Source organism: Marmota monax, unplaced genomic scaffold, assembly GCF_021218885.2.
Source record: "Marmota monax isolate L192 unplaced genomic scaffold, Marmota_monax_Labrador192_F-V1.1 WCK01_AAM20220418_F8-fsc00014, whole genome shotgun sequence".
In the NCBI taxonomy this organism is placed as follows: Eukaryota; Metazoa; Chordata; class Mammalia; order Rodentia; family Sciuridae; genus Marmota; species Marmota monax.
Window position 1 is genome coordinate 32575941 of NW_026695222.1, and position 25282 is coordinate 32601222.

General features: G+C 46.1%; 1 protein-coding gene across 2 annotated transcripts in view; it reads right to left on the bottom strand.

Moving 5' to 3' along the window:
- Arfgef2 (ADP ribosylation factor guanine nucleotide exchange factor 2) overlaps positions 1-25282 on the bottom strand; it is an 89705-nt gene that overhangs the window by 49199 nt on the left and 15224 nt on the right. Inside the window, exons 4-11 of one of the 2 annotated variants that reach the window (XM_046433184.2) lie at positions 19480-19626; positions 16639-16818; positions 15869-16094; positions 9010-9078; positions 7040-7188; positions 3858-3988; positions 1800-2034; positions 1128-1227 (exon numbers count right to left, since the gene is read on the bottom strand). In XM_046433184.2, the coding sequence (XP_046289140.1) occupies positions 1128-1227; positions 1800-2034; positions 3858-3988; positions 7040-7188; positions 9010-9078; positions 15869-16094; positions 16639-16818; positions 19480-19626 (1237 nt within the window). Of the gene's footprint in view, positions 1-1127; positions 1228-1799; positions 2035-3857; positions 3989-7039; positions 7192-9009; positions 9079-15868; positions 16095-16638; positions 16819-19479; positions 19627-25282 lie in introns of both variants that reach the window. The other variant, XM_046433183.2, reaches the window with a different exon arrangement.

The following is a 25282-nucleotide window of genomic DNA, read 5'->3' on the forward strand; positions in this document are numbered from 1 at the left end:
TAGAATTCTGATCAAAGACAAATAGCAGTTATACTTTCTTATTATTTAAACAAGACTTCTTTGCCAAAAAATTTTCCGAGAACTGATCAGGTGGCTAAGCCTTATTCAGTAAAGACACAGCAGAAGTACTAGGATGGGGTGGTTTCAGGCCTGCCTCTACACTAACCAAAACCTCAGCAGTTGGTCCCAGCAATCCAAGGTTGAATTTCCTCTTCAGAAAAGGAGCTACACCAGGCATGATGGCACATGCCTGTAATCCCAGTGACTTGGGAGGCTGAGGAAGGAGGCCTGCTTCAATCATTTAACAAGGCCCTAAGCAATTTAGCAAGTCCTGTCTCAAAATAAAAAATAAAAAGGGCAGGAGATGTGGCTCAGTGGTAAAATGCCCCCGGGTTCAGTCTCCCACAAAAAAAGCAGGGCTAATGGGCCTCAGGAAGTGGTTCAGTACCTGCCTAGAACACGGAGGCCTTGGATTCGACCCCCAGCAGGGCAGAAACAAAAAAGGAAGGGGCTAATAACTGCCCTACCTATAACTGCCTTACCCATGCCCCTAGAGTCACTATGGAGCACAGTTAGGTTAGATGGCCGATAAGTGCGATGCTTAGTTTGAAGTCCCATACCTAACTGCGTGGCGTAAGGCATTCCAAATTTACCTCACACCCAGTCACGGTTGGCCACACAACAACTTGCAGGTACGATGGCCAGGTGTCCCAGTGTGCTGGGATTAGGAGGTTTCTGGGACACAGGACTTGTAGTGTCAATACCAGAAAGTCCTGGGAAAATGGCTGAGCTGGGGCTGGGGCTCAGTGGTAGAGCACGTGCCTAGCCTGTGTGAGGGCCTGGGTTCAATCCTCCACACCACATAAAAATAAATGAATAAAATAAAGCTATAAAAAAAAGTTACCTCATTAAAAGAAAAAAGAAAAAGAAAATGGACTGAGCCAGTCATTCTTTAAAAGAGGAAGAAGTGGGCTCTCATCAGGCCAAAATGGCCTTTCAGGGAACGACCCTCCCAGCACCTCTTAAAGCTCCGCAGAGCGGGTCACGGTCTTGGTCTGGCTTTGGCAGATGAAAGCACTGGAAGTGGCTCTGCGTGCTCTGAAGGAAGACGCCTCGGGGGAGCGTACCTGCACAGATCCTTGTCAGGGTCTGAATGACCATCCACCTGTGCTCAAAAGAACTTGTGGACGTTTCTAGAATGTTCAGGAAAATCTCTTTGAAAAAAACCTAAACAACATGGAGACAAAGGAGGATGCTAATTAACAGTTTGGGTTAGGAGTCAAACACCCTGATCCTGTACGGAAGGTGGCCTGCACAGAGACAAGAGGCACACACTTCCTGCTCAAGAGCCTGGGAATCCTGGCCTGACCAGGGGGCAGCTCACAGGGCCAGGCCCCGTCGGGAAGCGGCCAATGCTAGGCTCCCGCCCAGAACTGCCACATGCAAACCCAGGACCATCTGTGTTCCTGATTTTTTGAGAGAAACCAGAAATGTGGATTTTTGTGTAAAATATGATTTCTCAATTTGGTAACTAATTCAAATTATTTCAAATGATCCACAGAACAAACAGATGGAGGGACTGAGCCCAGCACACAAGCCACACACCTTAAACCTCTGATCAAAATGGATGGTGCACAAGAGTTGGGGGCAGAACTGTTATGAGTGAAAGATATTCTCTCACTGATTCAAAAATTCCTCTCCCGAGTGCCAGCAAATAGACTGTATAACTTTAGTGCTGGTGGGTTTCTCATCTGGCACAAATGTCATCAAGTAAGAAAAAATGAATTTGGAGTCCGTACCTCTATCTGCATTTTCAAGTGCATTTTAAAGTTTGAAAGAAGAGTAAGAAAAATGGCGAGAGAGAGCTCAAAGACATCAGGCACTGAAGAGACGCCGTTTTTGGACAAGGCCACACAGAGATACTGCTTGATTGCATTGATGAACATCTCGTGTGTCCTGAAGACGGGACCGGCATTCTGCAACACGGACAAGAGCAGCTGCAGGGAAACCACCTTGGACCGCAGCTCGTGGGATCTGGCAAAGAGAGCGGAAAACAATGACAGCTCTAGAAGAGGAACTGTTCCAGGTGTCTCCTGGGAGGCCCTGCCTGCTCCTCCACCGTGCGCAGGACCTTGTGAGGCCGAGGGTTAAGTTAGCCACTGCACCTGAGAGGGAGGGCAGAGGGCAAAGGCAGAGGTCAGAGGTGGGGGCTCCTGGCACCTGCAGGCCCTTTGGGAACAAAAGTGGCCAATTCCTATTCTTTTGTCTCCTAACAGAGAACAGGCAGAGGAACGGGAGCAAAGTGAGTGACCAGTGCGTCTGGAGAGCCAGCTCTGCAGCTGAGGAGCCGTAGTCAGTACCTCGCATCATCTGTGAGAGGTAGAGACCTCGCCCACCCTCCACTCTCTTCACCCAGGAGGATGCTGTTCTCTCCACCAGCCTCACAAGCCTCCTTCCGCTCCTCCCCTGAGATCAGGGATGGTAAGAAATGGAAGAATATGGTAAGAATGTTATGGTAAGAAATGTTCCTAACATTTGTCACCATACCAGCAGCATTCTATTTTAATTTTTTTTTTGTTGTTGTTGTTAAGTTACAATGGACCCAATAACTTTATTTATTTATTTTTATGTGCTGGGGATCGAACCCAGTGCCTGACACATGCTAGGCCAGCACTCTACCACTGAGCCCCAGCCCCCAGAAGCATTCTTTCGTTTTGTTTTGTTTTCAAAGGCTGGCTTTGAATTTGCAATCCTCCTGTCTCAGCCTCCCCAGCTGCTGGGATTACAGGCATGTGCCACAGCACCCAGCCAGCAGCATTCATAATAAAAGAACTGAGGATTATTAATGAGCAGTACTAATAACGGCAGTAATAACAGTGACTATAAAGTGCAAGGGCCTGTGCTCAGGGCAACACCCATCTCATTTCACTTAATCAATCCTGCAGGCTGATTCTTGGTTTATAACTTAAAAATAGTTGGTATATAGAAGATGTACCTTCTTTTTTACTTGCTAATAGATTAGAGCGGGGGTCCTGGGAATTGAGCCTAGTCCGCCACTCCTATGGAGGAGCTCTCTCTGGCCAGCCTCTGTACCCTTCACCCCACAGCAGGCACGCCCTGAGGTTTGTGTATTCACTACAGAGAAGCATTTGGCTTCCCTGGGTTGAATCTGGTGCTTAAATCTTTATCCATGAAACACAAGTTTCCAAACAGGGCAGGGCACATATTCTACAAGCACTCTGTTCCTCCATATCCCCATCAGAAGATTAAATTAGGCCAGGTGTGGTACACTCCTGTGGTCTGTAATAACGGCAATTCAGGAGGCTGAGGCAGGAAGATTCTGTTCAAAACCAGCCTTAGCACCTTGGTGAGACCCTGTCTCCAAAAAAAAAAAAAAAGGGACCGGGGACTTAGCTCAGTGGCAAAGCACTCCTAGGTTCAATTTCCAGTACCCGCTCCCCCCCAATCTATTAGTAAGTTAAAAAGAAGGTATATCTTCTATATACTGATTGGGTTTTTTTAATATTTATTTTTCAGTTGTAGGTGGACACAATACCTTTATTTTCATGTGGTGCTGAGGATCGAACCCAGTGCCCATACATGCCAAGCGAGCACTCTACTTCTGAGCCACAACCTCAGCCCCAACATACTGATTGTTTTAAAGATAAAAACCAAGAAAAGAAAAACTAGGCAAAATCTTGGTTAGTGGAGACAGACGATTCAACAGGAAAGGAGGGCAGGGCGGCAGGGCCTGAAGAGCTGCGGAGCCATGGACTTGTGGGAAGCCAGGAAGGACAGGCACAGAGCCTGCGCTCCTGGACCCCAGGCACCGACACGGACAACTGCTGTGCACTTACTTGGGGTCTGGGGGGCCTTCCCCAAGGGGCTTCATGGACAGCTTGCACAGGGAGCGAAACACCAAGAAGGCGTCCTTCTGCAGGATGTGAGAGAACCTGGCGGCCACGTGGTGCCCTTGCACATCTGCCTCCTAAGGTGGAATCAAGAAAAGAAAGGGAGGATGAAACTGCCGCATAAAAATTTAAACCCCTATATTATTCAAAAGGGAGGTGAAGGGGTGTTAGGGGAGGTTAAAATATGGCAAAATAGGTGCTGGGGGAGTCATCGGAGCAGCTCTAAACCTTGTTTCTTATCCTTCGAAAAGTTGACATGGATGGTTAAAAAGAAGTGATCAAAAGTTTATCAAAAAATCTAAAATATAGTCAATTATATTAGCTTGGGTAAGAAAAGTTTTCTAATAGTGCTGCAAGATAAAAAGAAAAATCATATGGCATTTTAACAAACTATCAAAAAGAGTAAGCTACATTTACAAATTAAAAGTAGACATATAATAAGGATTAGTATCCTTCACATATAAAAGCTCTTCAAATTTCTTTAAGGAAATATGCAAACACTCCTCTCAAATGCAAAGCATTCAAAACCAAAACAAATCAAAACACAAATATGCAAATTTACCAAGAAATGCAAATGACAAATGAACTTAAACAACTTTACTACCAATATCAAGGCAGGATTTTTCTCCTATCAAATCAGTAAAGATGTGCACAAATGTTATAGCTCGGTTTTAATAAAAGAATGAGAAAATGGGTATGGATAAGTAGGGATTTGAGTAGTATCTTCCCAGAAGACTAATTTGGTGGTAAGTATCAAAAGCCTTAGTTCCTATCTCTTGAGCTGGGGATGTGGTCAGTGGTAGAGCATTTGCTGAGCATGCATGAAGCCCTGGGTTTCATCCTCAATACCACATACACACAAAGAGGTTTCTAATTTTCTTTCATTTATTCTTTTTATTTTATTTAGTTGTAGTTGGACACAACACCTTTATTTTATTTATTCATTTGTAAGTGATGCTGAGGATGGAACTCAGTGCCTCGCATGTGGTAGGCGAGCGCTCTACCGCTGAGCCACAACCCTAGCCCCTCATTTATTCTTTATTTTACTCACTCATTCATTCATTTTTGTGGTGCTAGAGATCATACACAGGGCCTTGCACATGGCAGACAAGTGCTCTAACACTGAACTATACCTCCAGCCCCAAAGTTTCCTGTTCTTAACCCAGACATATGCTATAGCAATTTATCCTTAAAAAAGACATATGGATATGCACAAGATTTACCTATAAGGATGTTTATTATGAACTGCTCTATGGTGAAACTTAAATACTCTAACAACCTACTATCCATATAGACTTTACATGGCCATTAAAAAATTTAATGAGATCCACTGCTTCTTGGCCTTTTGGAAAAAACTCAGGTAGACCTCTGTGTACCGATACAGAAAGAGGACCATGATGGAGAGCTGAGAGAACAAAGCAAGTCAAGCTAGTGTATCAGACACGAGGTCCTGTGTGGGATTTATGTGTGTCCTTGAGGGCATTCATGGGAAATGATACACTCCAAGGGGAAAGATTGGTCCTGGGGGGAGGGTGAAAATGTACAGTAAACACAGGCATCCAACTTACTGACTGCATCAAAATTTCATAGTGGGGGATAATGATTAGGAGAAATATCTAAGAAAGTTCCTAGGGGCAGGAAGGGTGCAATTACGAAAACAATTGAGAAACAATGGTGCAAAGAACAGAAAAGCTCATAGCATATCACTTCCTGTTCTGGATGTTTACATACACAATTTTTAAAGGGAAAATGAAGCTATTTAAAAGTAATGGTAATGTGGTAGACACATCTATGGGCCTGAAAGGACCTTCAAAACATACTTTAAGTTTTTAGCAAGTTACCAGGTAGCATTTTGTGGTTGAGGACAAGCCTAGCAAGAAGGAGGTGCTGGGTTTGATTCCAGCATCAAAAAAGGAAACAAAAGCAGATCAAAAAATAGCACAGGGCTGGGCTGTGGCTCAGAGGTACAGCGCTTGCCTAGCACGTGTGAGGCACTGGGCTCGATGCTCGGCACCACATAAAAATGAAATAAAGGTATTGTGTTCACCTGTAACTAAAAAATAAAAAATGTTTTAAAAATAGCATGTATACTATATCATTCTCTTTAAGCAGGAAAATAAAATGCCAGAGGGAGAAAAGTCCAGAAGGATACTGACTTTCCCAGTCCTTCTAACACAGAGAGGAAAAAACAGAGGGAACTATATTCTTCTCTGTATTTTCTTTTTTTTTCCCTACAACAAATGTGTATTATTTTGAGAAAGAAGAAAAATGGCAGGAGGGCTGGGGTTGTGGCTCAGTGGTAGAGTGCTTGCCTAGCATGCACGAGGCACTGGGTTCGATCCTTGGCACCACATAAATGTAAAATAAAGATATTGTGGGCCCGGGCTGTAGCTCAGTGGTTGAGCACTTGCCTCGCATGCGTGAGGCACTGGGTTTGATCCTTGGCACCACATACAAAAAATAAATAAATAAAATAAAGATTAAAAACGAAAATTAAAAAAAAAGATATTATGTCCACCTAAAACTTAAAAATAAATATTTAAAACAAAAAAAAAGAAAGAAAAATGGCAGGAAATTTAAGGTCTTAAAAGTGTGAGTAAAAAAGTTTAAGAACAATGTCATAAACAACAAACATTAACATATCCCAAGAACTGAACCTGCAAATAAGAAGAGTATCAGACTAATAACTGAGTAGAGCTTGCTTATTGTGTGTGTGTGTGTGCACACGTGCGTGCATGCATGGCAGGGGCACTGGGGATTGATTAAACCAGGGGTGCTCTACCACTGAGCTACATCCCCAGCCTTTCCTTGTTCTTTCTGTTTTGAGACAGTCTCACTAGGTTGCTGAGGCTGGCTTTGAACTTGCAAGCCTCCTGCCTCAGCCTCCAGGGTCACTTGGATCACAGGGTGCACCAAGGCGCCCAGCTTCTTGCTTCTTTCACAAAAAAAAAAGACTGAAAATGGACATGCAAACTGGGCAGGGGAGCGTGTACCTACAGTCCCAGTCCGCAGCAGACGGAGGCAGGAAGATGGCTTGAGCTCAGGGGCAACAGTAGCCCTTTTAAATAACTAATGAACAAACAAACGGACAAAACGGAAACCTCTGAACAGGTTGACAGCCGACGTACCAGGTTATCCGCTGACGACAAGGACTGTCTGTCATCTGCTATGCCATTGGTCTGTGAGTTTTCATCAACTGCAGGGGGGATGGCACATTCCTGGCACTCCAGTTCACCCAGGACCCTGTCGGGGTCTGTCAGACCATGCTTTTCTGCTGCTTCTTAAAAGACAAGTGCAAAAGTCATTGCCAATCAGCAGATACCCCAAAAGGCTGCCTGCACCAGATACACACTCCCTCAGATGCTGCGTTTGTCCTGTGCCTCTCCTGCTAGCTCTGATGGCAGGGCACTGGGCCCGGGAGGTGTGCCAGTCTGTCCTCCACAGCCTCACCGCCAGGGCCACAGCAACGCATGATGCACTGGTTCAGTATCACAACCCACCGGTGGAGCCTCTGAAATTGTGCCCACCCTGCCCACTTCTGAAAAAGACTAGAAAGAGTTAAACATAAAAAGCAAAGATTTTTAAAAAAATATTTCATCAGTCATTGGTGGACCTTTATTGATTTTTATGTGGTGCTGAGAATCAAACCCAGTGCCTCACACATGCCAGACAAGTGCTCCACCACTGAGCCACAACCCCAGCCCCAAAAGCAAAGATTTTTTTTTAAAAGACTATTAATACAGGAATCAGAGAAGAAAGCCTTACAGAGAAAAACACAGGCCTAAACTTCCTGGCAGCCATATGAAATCAGAAAGAATTAAAAAGATTTCATCATTTACTCAAGGAAAGTATATCTGGTGAATAGCAGAACAATGAAACTAAGAGGAATGAATCATTTGGCTTTTTATACATATGAGAAACACTAAAGAACTTAATGAGCAAGTCTTCAGTAACTGTTTTCCAAGCATATATTCATTCAACAAATATTTATCATGTGCCTATTGGGTGACGGGCTGTGGCATGGGTTGGGGGATATAGGAATGAATGAGAACAAATCCTGATTACATGATGACTTCCTGTGCAGACCCAGAAACAAACCTAAGGGTATGAAATAAAACTGTGCTATTTTAAAGATATTTCCACAAGGAGTTAAATGAATATGGAATCTATAAATAGCTTTGTGGCACCCTAACTTAATAAAAGGATAGGGCTTATACAAGTGGATTCCAAATCATGACCAAAGCATGGGGTGTGGCTCTGGGGTTCAGCACTTGCTTAGCATGTATGGGGCCCTGGGTTGCATCCCCAGCACTGCTAAATAAATAATTTTTTAAACTAATTTTTAAAACTGAGTCCCAATGCAGATATATGCACATAAATAACCGAAACACAGTACATGACACAATACTCAGCATCACTACCTGGGGTGTACTCACACCATCGCTACTCTATTTTTTTTTCCTTTCACTTAAAAAAACGCTGATTGCAACCCACTAAAATGTTTTTATTTCTTACCCAGCTAGTGGTTTATTGTCATTGCAATCAAGTCAACACATACCAATAAACCTGAGATCTGGGGCTAAAAACAAGACAAAAACGTGTCATTCTGAATTATGCACAGGTAACACCACTGAAACCAGACCCGAGACAGAGAATGCTGAAGGGAACCTAACAACATGGCCCACTCAGTACCCACTGACATGTGGGCTGTCCCCTGGACACTTCAATGCTATCTGAGAAAATTTAGCAGCAAAGGACAGGGATTGTGGGCTCACAACCCCCAGCCAGAAGAGCCTGGGCACCTGGCTTAGTAGGCACAGGGAGTGCTGCTCTGCGTGTCCAGGGGAGCAGGGACTCTAGCACGATCAGATGGCGTTCTCTGAACCCCGTGCAAGTGTGAGCAGAACCAAGCTACTCCACGGAGACCAAGCCACTCGAGAACCCCATGTGAGAGGCGGGCGGGCGGCAGGCGGCTGGCGTTCCCAGAGCTCCGTGAGTTTTCTGGACAGGGAAGAGCAACCACCACCCTGAAGCACTGGCCCGCAGACCTCCAGGAGGAATTAGGTGCTAGGAAGGGCGGGTGCTCCTTGGTTCTTACCTTTCACAGCAGAGGTAACTACATCTTCTAAGATGTCCTTTACCACCTCCTGGGCTCCATCGTCAGTCCCTACACACGCCCAAACACACAAGCACAGGCGAGGGTGTTTCCAGAGAAAAGAAAGGAAGGGAAAAAGGAGATCACAGCAATGTTCCTCTAAAGTCACCAGGCAAAGGGCGCTAGTGAGTTCTGCCGAGGGCCTGATCCCACCATGGCGAGGCACACATCCCCTCCAGTTCCAAAATCCTCAGCAGCATCTGCTCTGCTTCCAAGTTTCGCTTCCCGGAATGCTGAGACCCCTGCCCGAACGCTCTTCCTTCCTAAGTCCCAGCTGTCGGCCCAAGGCCTCCCTACCACCCCCAAACAGAGCCTTCACCTCGGCTCCCGACAGTCTTGGTAAGTCACACACCTTCTGCTGCTGGGCTGTCCACGTACGTAAGCCCAGAATGTAGCATGAGATTTTCAAGACAAGAGTTGAGGATTTGCTAAATTGTAAAACAATCATTCTGTACAATGTTAACTATTTAAGTGGAAGAAGTTTGGCACCTCTTTTCACCCCCATATTTTTTAATTGGTCCATTGTAGTTGTACATAACGAGTGGGGTCTCTTGTTAAATATTCATACATGCACACAATGTAATATAATGTGGTCAAGAGCGTTTTTTTGAAAATTAGTCTTGGGAAACAGTTTATGAAGCAAACCACTTTGTCTAGACTTTTAGAAGTCCACGTAACTGGGGCAGGGATGTGGCTCAGGGTACAGCGCTGGCCTGCCATGTACGAGGCCCTTGGCTGAAACCCCAGCACCACAAAAAAGAAAAAAGTGAATATTATTGATTTACAAAATATCCCACTGACGAGAAAGGCCACCACCTTAAACAGACAAAACAACCTTTTACAATCGGCCTGGAGGAGGATTTTCAGTCCAGCTACCATTTCAGAGAGTTGTGCTGGTCCACCAGGCCCCGGAGGGCGGTGCCAGGGTCTTCTCTTCAACAGAGCACTCCCCGGCCACCTCAGTGGCCGAGCGCGCTGCGGGGGTGCCGATGTCACACGCCTTTCTTAGGGGGCACTAAGAACTGAAAAGAAACCGGGGAACCACCCCCCCACCCCTGGCCACAGCCGCAGCCACACTAAGATTGGACTAGAGTTCCCTGAACTTCAGTCCATCTCATGCCACCCCGTGTTCTTGCCACATTCACTCACACCACTTAAGATTTTTTTTGGATGTGAGGGTACAGAGGATTGAACTTAGAGGCATTTGACCACTGAGCCACATCCCCAGACCTATTTTGTATTTTATTTAGAGACAGCAACAGAGTTGCTTAGCTTTTGCTGAGGCTGGCTTTGAACTTGCGATCCTCCTGCCTCAGCCTCCTGAGCTGCTCAGATTACAAGCATGTGCCACTGCGCCCGGCATCAAGCACCACTGAGGTTCATATAACAGCGCTCTTTAAATTAACGCACCTTATGCAAAAAAAATCCACAAAGTAACAGTTTGATGTACCAATCACGTTTTCCAAATGCAGGTTTAAATAAACATGTAACTATTAAAAACTGCTCACCTGTGAACCACCTAAAACCATCTCACCCTACACCATGATTGGTAAACACATGACTAAGTTCCTTTCCAGTTCCAACATCCTCTGATACTATGATTTAATAAAGGCTGTTTTTTAATCTGTATTCTCCTTCTCAAAGCAGCTTCTACATGGCACCTTGCTTCCATGCAGCATCAAAACATCGATTCCTTTTATGAGAGGTGCCAGCAAGTGAGCCGGGGCCATTAAGTGGTGGCTGGTGGGCACACCTGGCTTGCAGACCTCGGGAGGGGCCCTTCTGGATGCTAAGAAGTCCACTGTGTTTAAGTTTTAAGCATGCAATGACAGTGTTTGACAACCAAATCAATTCAAATACTTGAAAGGTGCAGAGAGTACACTTAAAAAACACTGGTTCTGCTGGTTCCCTGGGGAAGTCACCACCTTGCCACTGCTGATTAGGCACCATGTGTTTCACACACTGTGTCCAAGCAAAACAGGACGGTCACCTTGAACAGGTTTGGGTGGGAGACACCCTGGGTGCCATTCCCTCTCTAGCCAGCAGGGGCACCCCCCGCGGCCGGCACTCCAGTTACCTAAGCCCACCCTTCCTAACCAACAGGTCCTCATCTTATTTTGGAAAGAAATGTGACTATATTTCCCAGCCTTCCTTTCAGGAAAGGATGGTCATATGACCAAGTCCTGGCCACTGAGGAGATAGCGTAAGTTCTTGGGAACGATCCTGGCTTCCAAGCAGGCCTCTCTTTAGGAAAGGGGACGATTCGGCTGAAGGAATCCTCTAGTCCTTCCCTCTTCCTTCTCCCTGACAGAAAGAAATGGCAACATGCTGAACCATAAAGACAGAGGTCACATGCTAAGAACAGGACAAAACCCGAAGGCATCTGAGAGGAGGCCTTCCCGCTGCTCCCTGCTCTGTTCAGCTAGGCAGGGAGCAGGCGGGCGGGCCGGGGTGGCACTCCCACCTCGGTCAACAAGCTGAGGGCCTGTGGCCTGGCCCTGCCCCGAGCATGTGGAGCACATCACTGTCTCCAAACAGACCGTATCCGCGGTGCCGACAGCCAAGCTGAGGGAAAGGTCAGTTTTATCACGGGCCACAGTGCCAGGAGAAGATGGGGAGGGGAAGAAAGATGGAGACTCAAAGGGCAGCTGTGAACATATTGGGACATCAAGTGTGACATGCCTGCTTCCTAGAAACTGGGACTCGGCCGTGTCCAATGTCCAAGCACTTAGTAAATGAAAGAATAATGAAGGAAACACGCTGGCAGCGAAGCTGTCCTCTGCCACCTCCACCACACAGCAGTATGGTTCTGTGACAGGAGAACAGCCGCTGACTGAGAGGCCCCCGGGGCCGCTAACTGCAGGTGCAGGTCCATTACAGTGAGGGGACACCCAGTGAGGGGACGCCAACGCGGCCGACTCCTGTGAGGCGACTGTCGGCACCAGTGCAAAGATGTGGGGTGCACTTGGCTACTTTTGTCGAGCGTCAGCCTGAGACTTCTTCCTCTTTTGGCCAACAAAACGTAAAATTCCTACAGCAAAAGATCTCGTATGAGCACGCAAAGGAGCCAGGCTCATTTTATCCTACCGCATCATCTCCACCACCTTCTCACCTGGTTACCATCTGAAATATTTACTATTTTTCTTTAAACCAACTCATTTTTTAAGCTGAAATGAATTTATGTATTTATTTATTTTGGTATTAGGAATTGAATCTAGGGGCACTTAATCACTGAGCCACATCCCCAGGGTCTCACTAAGTTGCATAAGCACCATTTAGTTGCTGAGGCTGGCTTTGAAATTGTAATCCTCCTGCCTCAGCCTCCCAAGCCTCTGGGATTATAGGTGTACTTCACAGCACCTGGCTAAGATGAAATTTATTTAAAAGATAATCATAAACTGGACATGGTGGCATATGACTGTATTCCCACCACTTGGGAAGCTGAGGCAGGAGGATCACTTGAGTCCAGGAATTTGAGACTAGCCTAGGCAACAAAGGGAGACTTCTTCTCAAGGAAAGAGAAGAAAAAAAGAATAAAAGACTTACATAGTCCTAAGTGCCAGGCCCTGCCCTTATTTAATCTCACAAACTTGTAAATATTAGCTGTATCCCCATTTTAAGATGGGAAAACTGAGGCCCAAGGGCCACACAGTTACTAACAAGAGTCATGATCCCACAGAGGCTGCCTGATCAGGGCCTCTGTATTCGCTGAGGGAAGATAAGTCTTCTCTGTTTCTAGTACTTAAGAGTGGGTTGTTTTTCCTCTAAAGAATGAGATGTAATAAGAAAAGGTGAGCTAAGAAATTCAGAAACACACAGGCAAGTCTGCACACTGTCTGTATGGCGCTACTGTCCAATTCTGGGAGTGACAAGTGGAAGAGGAAGTGCTGAGGGACACAGGGTTTCTTCGGGGAGTGATGAAAACGTCCTGAGACTGACTGTGGCCACTGCTGCCCGCCTGAGGCTCGAGCCAGCAGCACTGAGTCGCACACTGTCAAGGGTGAGTCGATGGCGTGTGGATTCCATCCCAAGAAAGTTGCTTTCTAAAGGACGGACAAGAACAGCTGGGGAACCAGGAGGGTGGTGAGGAGGTAATGGCATGGCTACCCTAGGGGAGTCCAGATGGCCAGGCCCCCAAGTTCACACAGGCAGGCAGGAGTCTTGAACTCAAAAATCTCATTTTGTGAATTTACAAAGAGCAATCTGACCCACTTCTTGGATGGGCAGTTGAAATGGACAAATCAACTACTGATTTATTAATGTACGATAAAAAATTAACTGCTAAAGGGGAAACTGCTCAGGTCTATTGGTGTCTTCACTCCACCTACGCAAGGTACCCGGGGAAGCAAACGACCCCGGGAAGGCCGTGGGAAGGTCCTGGTTCATCAACAGGAGAGTGTGGCGAATGCTGGGTCCGCAAGCACAGGGCCTGGCAGTGAGTGGCCGGGGGGACTGGCTGCAGGAGGGCTGTATGTAACTGTCTCTATCAGAGAGGCACTCGAGTTGACCCCTGGACACCAGCTTCCCGGGGCAACACCCCCACCATCTGCCATGGCTGTCCTTCCTCCTTGGCTTCTTGGGCTGCTCAACTCGTCTCCAAAGGACTTGTTCTTCCTTTGTAGCCAAATCCTGAGAACTGGAAGCGCTTCTAAAAAACACTGTGCACCTCTGTTCTGACCACTCTTCACAGGTTTGTGATCTGACTCTCAAGCCCCTGGGAAAAGCCCTCAAGTATGCCAACAAATGTCCAGCAATGACAAATTTAGAACCATCAACTTACACTTACAGTAGTTTCAATAATAAGCTTTATGTTACAGATGTTTAGCACAATAAAAACTGATTGACATAAAAAACCCACAGCATCTATTAATCTACAAATCATTATCTTTGTTAGAACTTCAAGTTGCCCTATTCAGAACCTGAAACTTAATTCTAGAATTCACATATTTTCGCCATTATTAAAAGCTACGTACAGAGTGTGCGCCAGGCCTGCCCAGGTGTGGGTGATGCAGTGCTGAACACGGCATCCTACAAGTGACCACAGCACTTCAGTAAGGGACGAGGCGACAGAGAGGACAGGGAGCCGCAGGGGTGATGAGGAAGCCTCCTGCAGTCTGAACCAAGAGGCCTGAAGGAACAGAGGGGAGGGACTGAGGAGGGGACATTAAGCAAAAGGTACTGGCAGGAGAAGTGCAGAACCTTCTGGAACCAGAAAAGCACCCAGGCACTGGGCAGCAAAGAGGATGTAAGAAGGGGACAGAGAAGCGCGGGCCAATCACACGGAACTTGGCACACGGTGGGGCAGGCGGGCGTGGGCCTCACTCTGAAGGGGATGCCATGAGGGGCGCTGAGTGGGGGGGGGCTGTGATCTAATTCATGCTTTTGAGATCACTTTGGCTGCTGTAAAATGAGCCAGAGAGGAAGCACTTTCACACAGCACAGAACTGCTCTTCTATCTGCACGGCTGTGCTTACCACAGTGCATTTAAGTATTAATATTTGCAGATTAACCACAGTTCGATAAGGGTTACAGTAAACCCTGGTCCTCACCCTGACAGTTATCAAGGCAAAAACAGTGACCTGGCTGAGGTTCCTCAGCGCCTCCCTTAGGATATATGGGAGCAAGAGTGAGTGCTCAGCACACACAGCTCCTGTAGCAACTTCTCTTCTGTCCTTCCTTGAGTAAACGGATACAGAACAACATGCCAGCAGACACATATTCTATTCCAGTGCATTCCAAGCACTGGAATAGAAAACTTTCAGAAAGGAACAAAAGCTGCTCAAATATACAGACTCTAGCCGGGAGCAGTGGCGCACACCTGTAATCTCAGAGGCTCAGGAGGCTGAAGGCAGGAGGATCGCAAGTTCAAAGCCAGCCTCAGCAAATTAACAAGGCCCTAAGCAACTCAGTGAGACGCTGTCTCTAAATAAAATACAAAATTGGGCTGGGGATGTGGCTCAGTGGTCGAGCGCCCCTTAGTTCAATCCCCGGTATCCCCCTCCAAAATATGCACACTCTAGAGGGGAAGACCCTACCAGCAGACATCATTACTAGTCGTGTGACCCAAGAAGGAAAAGAGGTCAGTCGCAGAGAAGGTCAGACACTGTGGACAACAACCAGCCTGAGTGAAGAACTATTTGACAAAGCACTAGGTAAAAATTAAGAAAAAATAAGACCTTTAGATCTGGTTCCTACAAACCCAGGATGAAGACACAAACATTCAAAAGCAATCTCAGGACAACTAAATCCAAGATTTCAGGCTTACTATTTCATTTACTTTAAGACTATAACTAGGTGCAGGATAATCTTGTGTTTAAAAAGCAACAAAAACAAGCGATGCATCTGGTGAACAGAGGAAGGAAAAACGCAACCTGCCTCTGCCGTCCACTCTCGCCGCCTGCCTACGGGCCCACCCACCCTCCCAGGGCTCCTGCTGCTCCACACAGGTCCGAGTGGCTCAGAGCCACCAGGCTCTGGGCAAGGAAGTGAGGCAGGGTAGGTGAGGCCACCCCCTCAGGGCGGATCACCTGACGAGCCCAGTGGGAACAGTGCCCCAAGCTGAGCCCACTGTACTGAGGCTGGCGTAAAGATGCAGCCAGACACATTCCAGGAACCACTTAGGACTGACGCACAGCTCCAAGGGGCAGTAGCATGGAACCTCACGCCTGCGTTCCTGAGAGCAAAGACGGGAAGGCCCAGAAACAGACGAGCTGCCGCAGGGGCTTCCTCTCCGTTGGCAGAACCTCCTTTACTTCTCCCCAGCCACTGGATGATGCCCTCTCGCCGTGTGGCTCAGCCATACCTGAGAGTGATGGGCCTCTTTCTCTGGGTGCGTCTCCGTTCTCTCTGCCAGGCCCACCTCTGGCCTGCTCGCCGTTGGGCAGGTCTGTTTTCTCAGGAGTTGTTGGTTTGCTTTGTGCCTGGTTCTGCTTTAAACGGCTGAACTTTGGGGATACTGCTGCAGCTTGAATCACGGGGGACTGGGGTTTTGACTGAATTGGTTTTTCCAATTCTCTGGCTTCCTGCAACTAGAAGATAACAGAAAAGAAATCAACCTGTATGGTCAGAGCATATTGGCAAGAAACAATTATATTAGCCTATGGCTTAAACAGTTTCCAACCAGCAGGATTATGTATTTACTTATTTGGTACCAGGGATTGATCCCAGAGGCACTCAACCACTGAGGCACACCCCCAGCCCTTTTTTATATTTTTATTTATAGACAGGACCTCGCTAAGTTGCTGAGGCTGACTTTGAACTCACAATCCTCCTGCCTCAGCCTTCCAAGGATTACAGGTGTATGCCACCATACCTGGCCAGGATAAAATTTTAAAGGAAATAAATTCAAAGCCAACTCTGAATGTGACAAACTCAAAGCAAATTCTGAATTCAAACTTCAAGACTCGCACTAGAGTCTCTCTGATTTTAAAATGAGAACAAAAATGCAGTACAGAGAATTTGTGGGAAGAAGGGATGAACTTTCAAGTGCTAGTGACCTTCAGGGCCCTGAGGTTCACATGAAGAGCTCACACATGACAATGCCCTGCTCTAGCGGATGGCAGTGCCACTCACCACTTGGTTTTCCATGCGGGTAAAGATGACATTCAGCATCTGGGTGAGCGTGGCCTTGGCAGTGGTTTGATTGATGAGATTTTTGCTGGCCAAATAGATGTTGTAACATGTCCTCACTGTCTGCAGGATGGTGCCCTCATGGATTTCAATGTGTGGGGAAGTCACCGCGGTCAAAAGAGCCTGAAATGTAGACCCCAACCATCAACTTCATGAATACCCACCTCCCTGTGCCTTCCCCAACCCCCAGCCAGACTTTTCTAGAACAGCTGGCTTTGGTTTTTCTTTTTTTTTCTTTTTTAATATTTTTATTAGTTGCTCAAAACATTACATTGATCTTGAAATACCATACATTTGATTTAACTGGGGTACGTAATCTTGTTTTTCCACGTGTACAGATTGCAGGATCACATTGGTTATACAGCCATGTTTATACATAGGGCCAATAGTGTCTATTGTATTCTAGTACCCTTCCTATCCCCCCCTCCCCTCCCATCACCTCTTTCTACCCAGTTGACTGAACAACTGGAAAACCTAAAGATTACATTTCTCTCTCTTTTTTTTCTTCCCCCTCACACCATCTTATATGCAATTTTGCATAATAATGAGGGTCTCCTACCGTGCAATTCCCCTTCTCTCCCCCATTCCCACGCACCTCTCATCCCTATTTAATGGTAATTTTCTTCTCATGCTCTTCCTCCCTGCTCTGTTTTGAGTCACCCCCCTTATATCAAAGAAGACATTCTGCATTTGTTTTTTAGGGATTGGCTAGCTTCACTTAGCATAATCTGCTCTAATGCCATCCATTTCCCTGCAAATGCCATGATTTTGTCATTTTTTAGTGCTGAATAATATTCCATTGTGTATAAATGCCACATTTTTTTATCCATTCATCTATTGAAGGACATCTGGGTTGGTTCCACAGTCTAGCTATTGTGAATTGTGCTGCTATGAACATTGATGTAGCTGTGTCCCTGTTGTATGCTCTTTTAAGGTCTTTTGGGTATAGTCCAAGAAGGGGAATAGCTGGGTCAAATGGTGGTTCCATTCCTAGCTTTCTAAGGAATCTCCATACTGCTTTCCAAATTGGCTGAACCAATTTGCAGTCCCACCAGCAATGTACAAGTGTACCCTTTTCCCCACATCCTCGCCAGCACTTGTTGTTGTTTGACTTCATAATGGCTGCCATTTTTACTGGAGTGAGATGGTATCTTAGAGTGGTTTTAATTTGCATTTCTCTGATTGCTAGAGTGGTGAGCATTTTGTCGTGTATCTGTTGATTGATTGTATATCCTCCTCTGAGAAGTGTCTGTTCAGAGAGAATTTTTTTAATATTTATTTTTCAGTTTTCGGCAGACACAACATCTTTGTTTGTACGTGGTGCTGAGGATCGAACCTGGGCCGCACGCATGCCAGGCAAGCGCACTACCACTTGAGCCACATCCCCAGCCCTATTGTTTAATTTTTTGAGTTCTTCGTATACTCTGGAGATTAGGGCTCTATCTGAAGTGTGAGGGGTAAATATTTGTTCCCAGGATGTAGGCTCCCTATTTACCTCTCTTATTGTTTCTCTTGCTGAGAAAAAACTTTTTAGTTTGAATACGTCCCATTTGTTGATTCTTGATTTTAACTCTTGTGCTATGGGTGTCCTATTAAGGAATTTGGAGCTCGACCCCACGAGATGGAGATAGGGTCAACTTTTTCTTCTATTAGATGCAGAGTTTCTTGTTTGATTCCTAGCTCCTTGATCCATTTTGAGTTAACTTTTGTGCATGATGAGAGAAAGGGATTCAATTTCATTTTGTTGCATATGGATTTCCAGTTCTCCCAGCACCATTTGTTGAAGATGCTCTCCTTTCTCCATTGCATGCTTTTGGCACCTTTGTCTAATATAAGGTAGTTGTAATTTTGTGGATTGGTCTCTGTGTCCTCTATTCTGTACCATTGGTCTACCCACCTGTTTTGGTACCAGTACCATGCTGTTGGCTTTGGTTTTTCTTATTTGCTTGGCTTGTTTTGTTTTTTAGTTCTAAGATGGCTCTGCAAACTAATGGATGATTATTGCCAAGAGCCAACTTTCTATTATTGTGAAGTTTAAAAGCAATTACTAACTCCATAAAATCCAAATTTTCTGAAGTAGGCTTCTACTGGTTTACTTTCTATAAAGCCAAACTTCTGAATGTTCATGTTGACTGAACAACTGGAAAACCCAGAGTAAAGATTACAGACACTTGATCTCACCCACACCAATCCCAAATCATACGTCTCAGTAGGCAGCTGGCCTCCCCGTTCCCGATGGGTTTCAAGAGGACTTTAAGAAAGTTGTGGCTGACACAGATACTTGTCACAAAGCCACAGCATCCGGGACCTAAGCCCTGGAAGGCTGGCCACGCCCATCCTGTGCCCGTTTCCTGAGAAGCAGTTGGCACCATCCCATGCCAAGCCACTCCTGGCAGCAGACACAGAACAGAGAAGCAGAACGGGGAACCAGGGGAAGACCAGTGGGTGACATGAGTCTTGATGAAGATCTGCTGACAAGTGGCAGTCTGGGAACTCAGAATTTCATGGGGAAAGACTAGAGGATTTCAAACCCATTTAATTCACAAGCAATTTACAGTTATATCCTCAGAATGTTTACTTTGGAAACACACCTGGTTCTACTCTCCTTGTCTCAGTCCATGCTAAGAAATGCTGACACTTGACAAAAGATCTAAGTGATGTTTAAATTTTTCTGTTCCAGCTCAGCACCACGTGAGACAACTAACACATGGTAAATTAGAAATCCAAATTCCCAAAGGGGACTAACTCTGTAATTGAAAATCCAGACAGGGTAACAGGAAATACCTTAATTATTTGTAACTGAACCCCTTCATCCGTCTGAGGGCCCTGAAAACAATTGCAAATGGTTTCCACAATCCTGTCAATCAGCCGCTTCCCGGGGGCTCCACTGTCGGGGGCATTGCCAGTGATGTGCCCGTAGGCGATGAGTTTCTAAACACAGAAAGAACAGAGATTAGACGGTTCTGCCTGGCCAGGACTGAGGCTGCCCACGACAGCAAAAGAAAGGCAGTGAGCATGGCCCGTCCTGCTGGTTCCTACAGACGCCTCTGTCCGAGCAGGCAGGCAAGACCACTGACATGCGGCCTTCATCCCATGTCTGGACAGCAGATCCAGGGACAGTGACACACTTTCAATGCCAGCAGCAAGGCCAGAATACTCCTCGGCACACAATCATCTGTGCAAAATACTGAGGGATTAAAAAGCACACTTCCAAAGGCAGTGGATTAGAGCGACCTGGAGCTCAGGTCAGAAGGTGGCAGAGGAACGTGGGAGTAATGATAATAAGTCTGAGGTTTTTGAGGTTTAAAAAAAAAGCCTAGGGCTGGGGCTGGGGCTTATTGGTAGAGCGCCCACCTCACATGTGTGAGGTACTGGGTTCGATCCTCAGCACCACATAAAAACAAGTAAATAAAATAAAGGCATTGATTGTGTCCAACTACACCTGAAAAAAATGTTTGAAAAAAAAGTCTATTACACTGTGGTGATGACTGCACACCTCTGTAGATACACTAAAAGTCACTGACTTGTACACCTTAAATGGGTTAATCCTATGCTAATTGTATCTCAATAAAGCTGTTAAACATATTATGTATTTTTTAATTTAAATGTTAAGATATCTAAGAAACTAAGGATGACATGTTTTGCTTAAAGAAAGAACTAGTAGCTGAGGCCGGGATAAGACTAAGGCTCTTCTTTTCATTTTCTGGGACTATTGGATCATGTCAGTATACTCTCTATTCCAAAAACTAAAGTAAGAACAGTGGCAATATTCTGTACCCACATTATCAAACAAGATGTGTCACTCACATGGCTGGAGAGACCACCTCACCCACAGCCTGGATTTCCGCATGGAGAACCTGAGGGCTGAGGGAACCTCAGAGGTCAGGGTGATTTACAAGCCCAGGTGAAATTCAGGATCACCTGAGGGAGCTCATTAAAAACAGACTCCTGGACCCCAGCCCAGACGTAACGAACTAGAAATTCTGGGGTAAAGTCCAGGATCTTCCAACTACAAAGGTTATTCTGATGGCTGGCCATATAAAGGACAGGGGACTTCTCAAGTGCTTGATGCTTCCAGCGAGGTCCTAAAAATGCTGCTCTGTTCTTTATGTCTTCCAGGCTGTCGCTGGCCACACTTCTGCCTCTGCCTGCACAAAGTAGACCCAAGCTACTGAGGCCATCTACAGGGCCACCACTGCCACGGAAGGAAAATGGGCCACCCTGCAGAGGCCTGACGTCACTTCTCAATGGCTTTTCCCTACCACCAACTACAAAGCACCGCCATTCAATAAGCAGAAACCCAAACTCAGAGTGGTCGAGTCGAAACACAGCAGCACTGTACTGCGTGATCAAGGAGCAGTACTCTGCCGCTCAGGAACAACCCTGGGCCCATCTGGGGGTGCGGAGCCGTCGTCCCCACCTCACTGCTCACCTGCAGGCTTCCTAAGATGCACGGCTGGCTGCTTGGGAGTCGAGTACTGTCTCTTTTGTTTTGGTGCTGGGGACTGAAGCCAGGGCCTTGTGCAGGCAGAAGCGAGCACTCTACCAACTGAGTCCGTGAGTTCTGTCTCTGAGGCTGCCTGCTCTTCCTCCTAACAAGTTTGTTGTGAGCACTGTGATATAAGGATGAGGTACAGACTCCTGAGAAGTGAATGTTGAACAGCAGGTTCCCAGGGGCTGAGGATGTATGTGGGTCATGGTAGTCTGCAAGCTTAGGAAGCACCAGGCCCTGGGTTCCATCCTAAGCACCAAAAATAGAAAAGAAAAGTAGATTCCCGCCAGGTGCAGTGGGGCACACCTGTAATCCCAGCTACTCAGGAGGCTGAGGCAGGAGGATCGCGAGTTCAAAGCCAGCTTCAGCAAAAGCGATGTGCTAAGCAACTCAGTGAGACCTGTCTCTAAATAAAATGCAAAATAAGGCTGGGGATGTGGCTCAGTGGTCGAGTGCCCCTGAGTTTAATCCTGGTACAACCTCCCCACCCCCCGCAAAAAAAAAAAAAGTAGTTCCATATAACCAAATACAGATGCTGCAAAGTAAAAATGGAGATGTAGTACTGGATACTTAATTAAAGCACAAAAAAAGGACTAGACAGGTTCACCCCGCTCAGATTCCTCAAAGGGCAATACCTTCCAACCTGAAAAGGGTTTTCAGTATGATTTTACCCCTTGCCTGTACAGGGAGACAGGACCACAAGAAAGCAGAGAGCCTGCATTCTGGGAGTCTTTCTGGCTCTGCTATCTAATCCTTTTCTGTGCCAGACACTGTCCCAGGCACTGGCGATACAACAGCAAGTAATACAGATGTGACTCCGTTTCTCATAGTTTATATTCTTGGCAGGGTGTGACGGGGAGGCTCACACCAAATCCTGAACTGACTGGGACTTGCAGGGCTCTGGGTGATTTGCAGACATACGGTGGATGTTCTTGCCTTAGTCTTTGCGTCTTTGCTGATACAATGGGTATCAGCAAGTGTCAGTTTGGTACAGTGGGGCCACTGAGGCTCATGTGCAAGGGGTTCGCAGAGGCAGGTGCTGGCATGGAGGGAACACTGCGGAATGTAAAACGCAAGCTCTAGCGAAATTTGTAAAGGTGATAATATTTACAGAAAAAGGAAAAAAGATGAAAGAAAATCACACTTCTACGTAAGCAACTGGTTTTAAGGCTGGTGGCCCGAGGAACTTCAGCCTTATCTGTAAAGTTCTAAAAACTTTTAGAGATCGATGTTACATTCAACCAATATAACTAAAAATTCATTTTAAGTGGGTATTTAAAAATCCAAAGTATTCTAGCAGTAAGAGCTAAAAGCTAACCTTTGTGGAATGAATAGGACAGCTCAAACCAAGGGTCCCTACAACCATCACTCGTGTAGGAAAAAAACATTATTTGTAACTGATATTTATCTTGTCCTTTTAAAAGTTCTGTTTTTGTATGTTTAATAACGTATAAACAGTAATATACGTACATAATTTTAAATTGAAGAAACATATAACCAGAAAAACATCAGCTTAGGCAGGACTGGCCACAAACCTCCTTACCTAGCCCTGGTCATGGGGAATGTGTAGCAGATGAGGTGCTGAAGGAAAGGAACAGGTACTTCTTAGGGCTTGACAGAAGCCAGCAGTGGGGGAAGTCCCCAGGCTTCTCCCAGTGGGAAAGAGGACATGACTACCCATGCGCATAGCAAACCAGGTCCCAAAGCACCATGCCCTCAGCACTTCTCCACACTAAACAAATGACCAGACACAGCACAGATGTGTCTGCAACTGATGTCAACTCTGCCAAAACCAGTCTTTAGCCCTTGACGCCAGCCTTCCATTTCTAAGACAGAGGTTTCTTCCCGTACGCTGGGAAATTCCAGTCCAACAGGCTGAGCAAGACAGCTGCCAAGGGGAAGTGCACTTTTCATTCAGAGTCCAGAGTGCACCTAGTCACCTTCTAGTACCATAAAAGGATGACACATTTTGCATCTTATATACCAAAGAAATCCCAGTATGCCCATTAAATTCCAGAGAACTGCATTTTACATACAGAGAGAACCATATACCATCAGCCTCAAGACCAGCAGTGGCGGAAGGCAGGCAGGACATCAGCATGTCCATTTGAAATCACCACACACACATACACACCAAGCTCCAAAACCAAACAATTCCTGTTATTACAAAGGCCAGAACCAAAGGGTGATAGTTAATAGCAAGGGTCAGCAGTTTTTTCTGTAAAGGACTTCATTCTAGGGCTGGGGGGGGGGGGTAGCCCAGTGGTAGAGCACTTGCCTAGCATGGGCAAGCCCTGCGCTCCGCTGCCAGTACCATACACTCCTGCCCATGCACAAAAAGACCACATGCTAACTGTTGGACTGCGGGTCACGAGGTCCCTTCAACCATTCACCTGGGCTCCAGTAGTGGGGAGCAACAACAGGTAACGCATGAATGAATGTACACAGCTGCTGCTATGGACTGAACGTAGGCCCCATCCCCATCCACAGGATGAAGTCCTAATCCCAAGGGGATGGTGTTAGGCCTTTGGGAGATAATTAGATAAGTCACTAGGGTAAGGTCCTCTTGATGGGATCAGTGTTCCCTAAGAAGAGACCAGAGAGCTAGCATGCGTGCACACTCTCTAGAACACGAGGAAACACTGAGAGTCCTCAACAAGAACCAAAATCAGTTAAGACCTTGATCTTGGACCACTCAGCCTCTACAACTCTGAAAATTAAATGTCTGATGTTTAAGTCACTCAGTCTATGGTATTATGTTACAGCACCCAAAATAAGATAGCTGTGTTTCAATAAAATCTTATTTACAAAAGCAGGCAGCAGACCAGATTCGGCTTATGGAACGCAGTTAACAACCCCTGGTTCAGAACACAAATATGGCCAGGTGCTATAATCCCAGCAACTTGGGAGGCTGAAATAGGAGGATCACAAATTAGAGGCTAGCCTCAAACTTGGACTTTGTCTCAAAACATTAAAAAAAAGGGCTGGGGCCATAGCTCAATGGTAAAGTATCTCTAGGTTCAATCCCCAGCACTGTCCCCCCACCCCCCAAAAACCCCAAACACCATACATGGGGGTTCTGTGGGGTTAGAAAGTCCTAGATACCCACCTAATTTCATCACTCCCTGGCTACAGGAACTTGGACTGAGTTGGTAACTTTGTTCTCTAAGCCTTGGTTCCCTTGATTCTAAACTGAGGACACCTCAGAGGGCTGCTGTAGAGATTACAATAGTAAAGAGTTTGACGCGCTTGGGGCCTGGCGCAGGACAGGAGCTCAATGTGCTGTAGCCATCACCTCAGCCCTCAGTGCTGCTGACCGCCAGCACCAGCCCGAACCAGACCTTATCACAGGGAAACAACTAAAATTAAAGCTATGCTACATTTCCTCAGAAACATTCACGGCATCAACTATTTTAGGATAGAAGCAGGACTTGGCCTGCCATTTAAGAATCCTTGGCTCATTAAATGTTCCACATAGGACAATCTGTACAGAATTATCTTGAATGAGAAAAATGTTTTTTCATTTGGAAAACCTGCTTCTGTGAAAAAACTGTTGTCAATTCTCAAATATATATATATCAAAGAAGGGAGATTAATAGAGTAAATATTAGACGAGGGGTGCCAAGACTGTGGCATGCCCACTGCCACTTTGCAGTCCTGCCCCAGCAGACATAACCAATCAGCGAAGGCGCTCCTTCTCCAGCTCTGCATGAAGCTGCACGTGCCGCATAACGCAGCTCGCTAAGTGATCGTCATGTGAAATCTAGTCACCCTTTTTGTTCTAGAAAATACTGGTAAACTGTGAATCCCTTTAGTATATTTGAAAGACTTCAATAAAATGGTTTTCATTGTTGTGTGTTGCCCACTGAGGCCCAGAATAAATATTCTTTAAGGTAATCAGAAACTTCAGGACTAAGTCTTCAGAAAAATACAAGAATGTGGACCAGGGAAAAGAAACGAGCCACAGTTCTGCTTCTGTCTTTCACCTCCTGCACCTCCCTGGACACGTCGCCCTGACTTCATCACTCCTGCTTCTTCGTCAGTAAAGGGTGGCGGGTAATGAGGTTCCCTGCAGCTCTACATACAGCCAGTGCT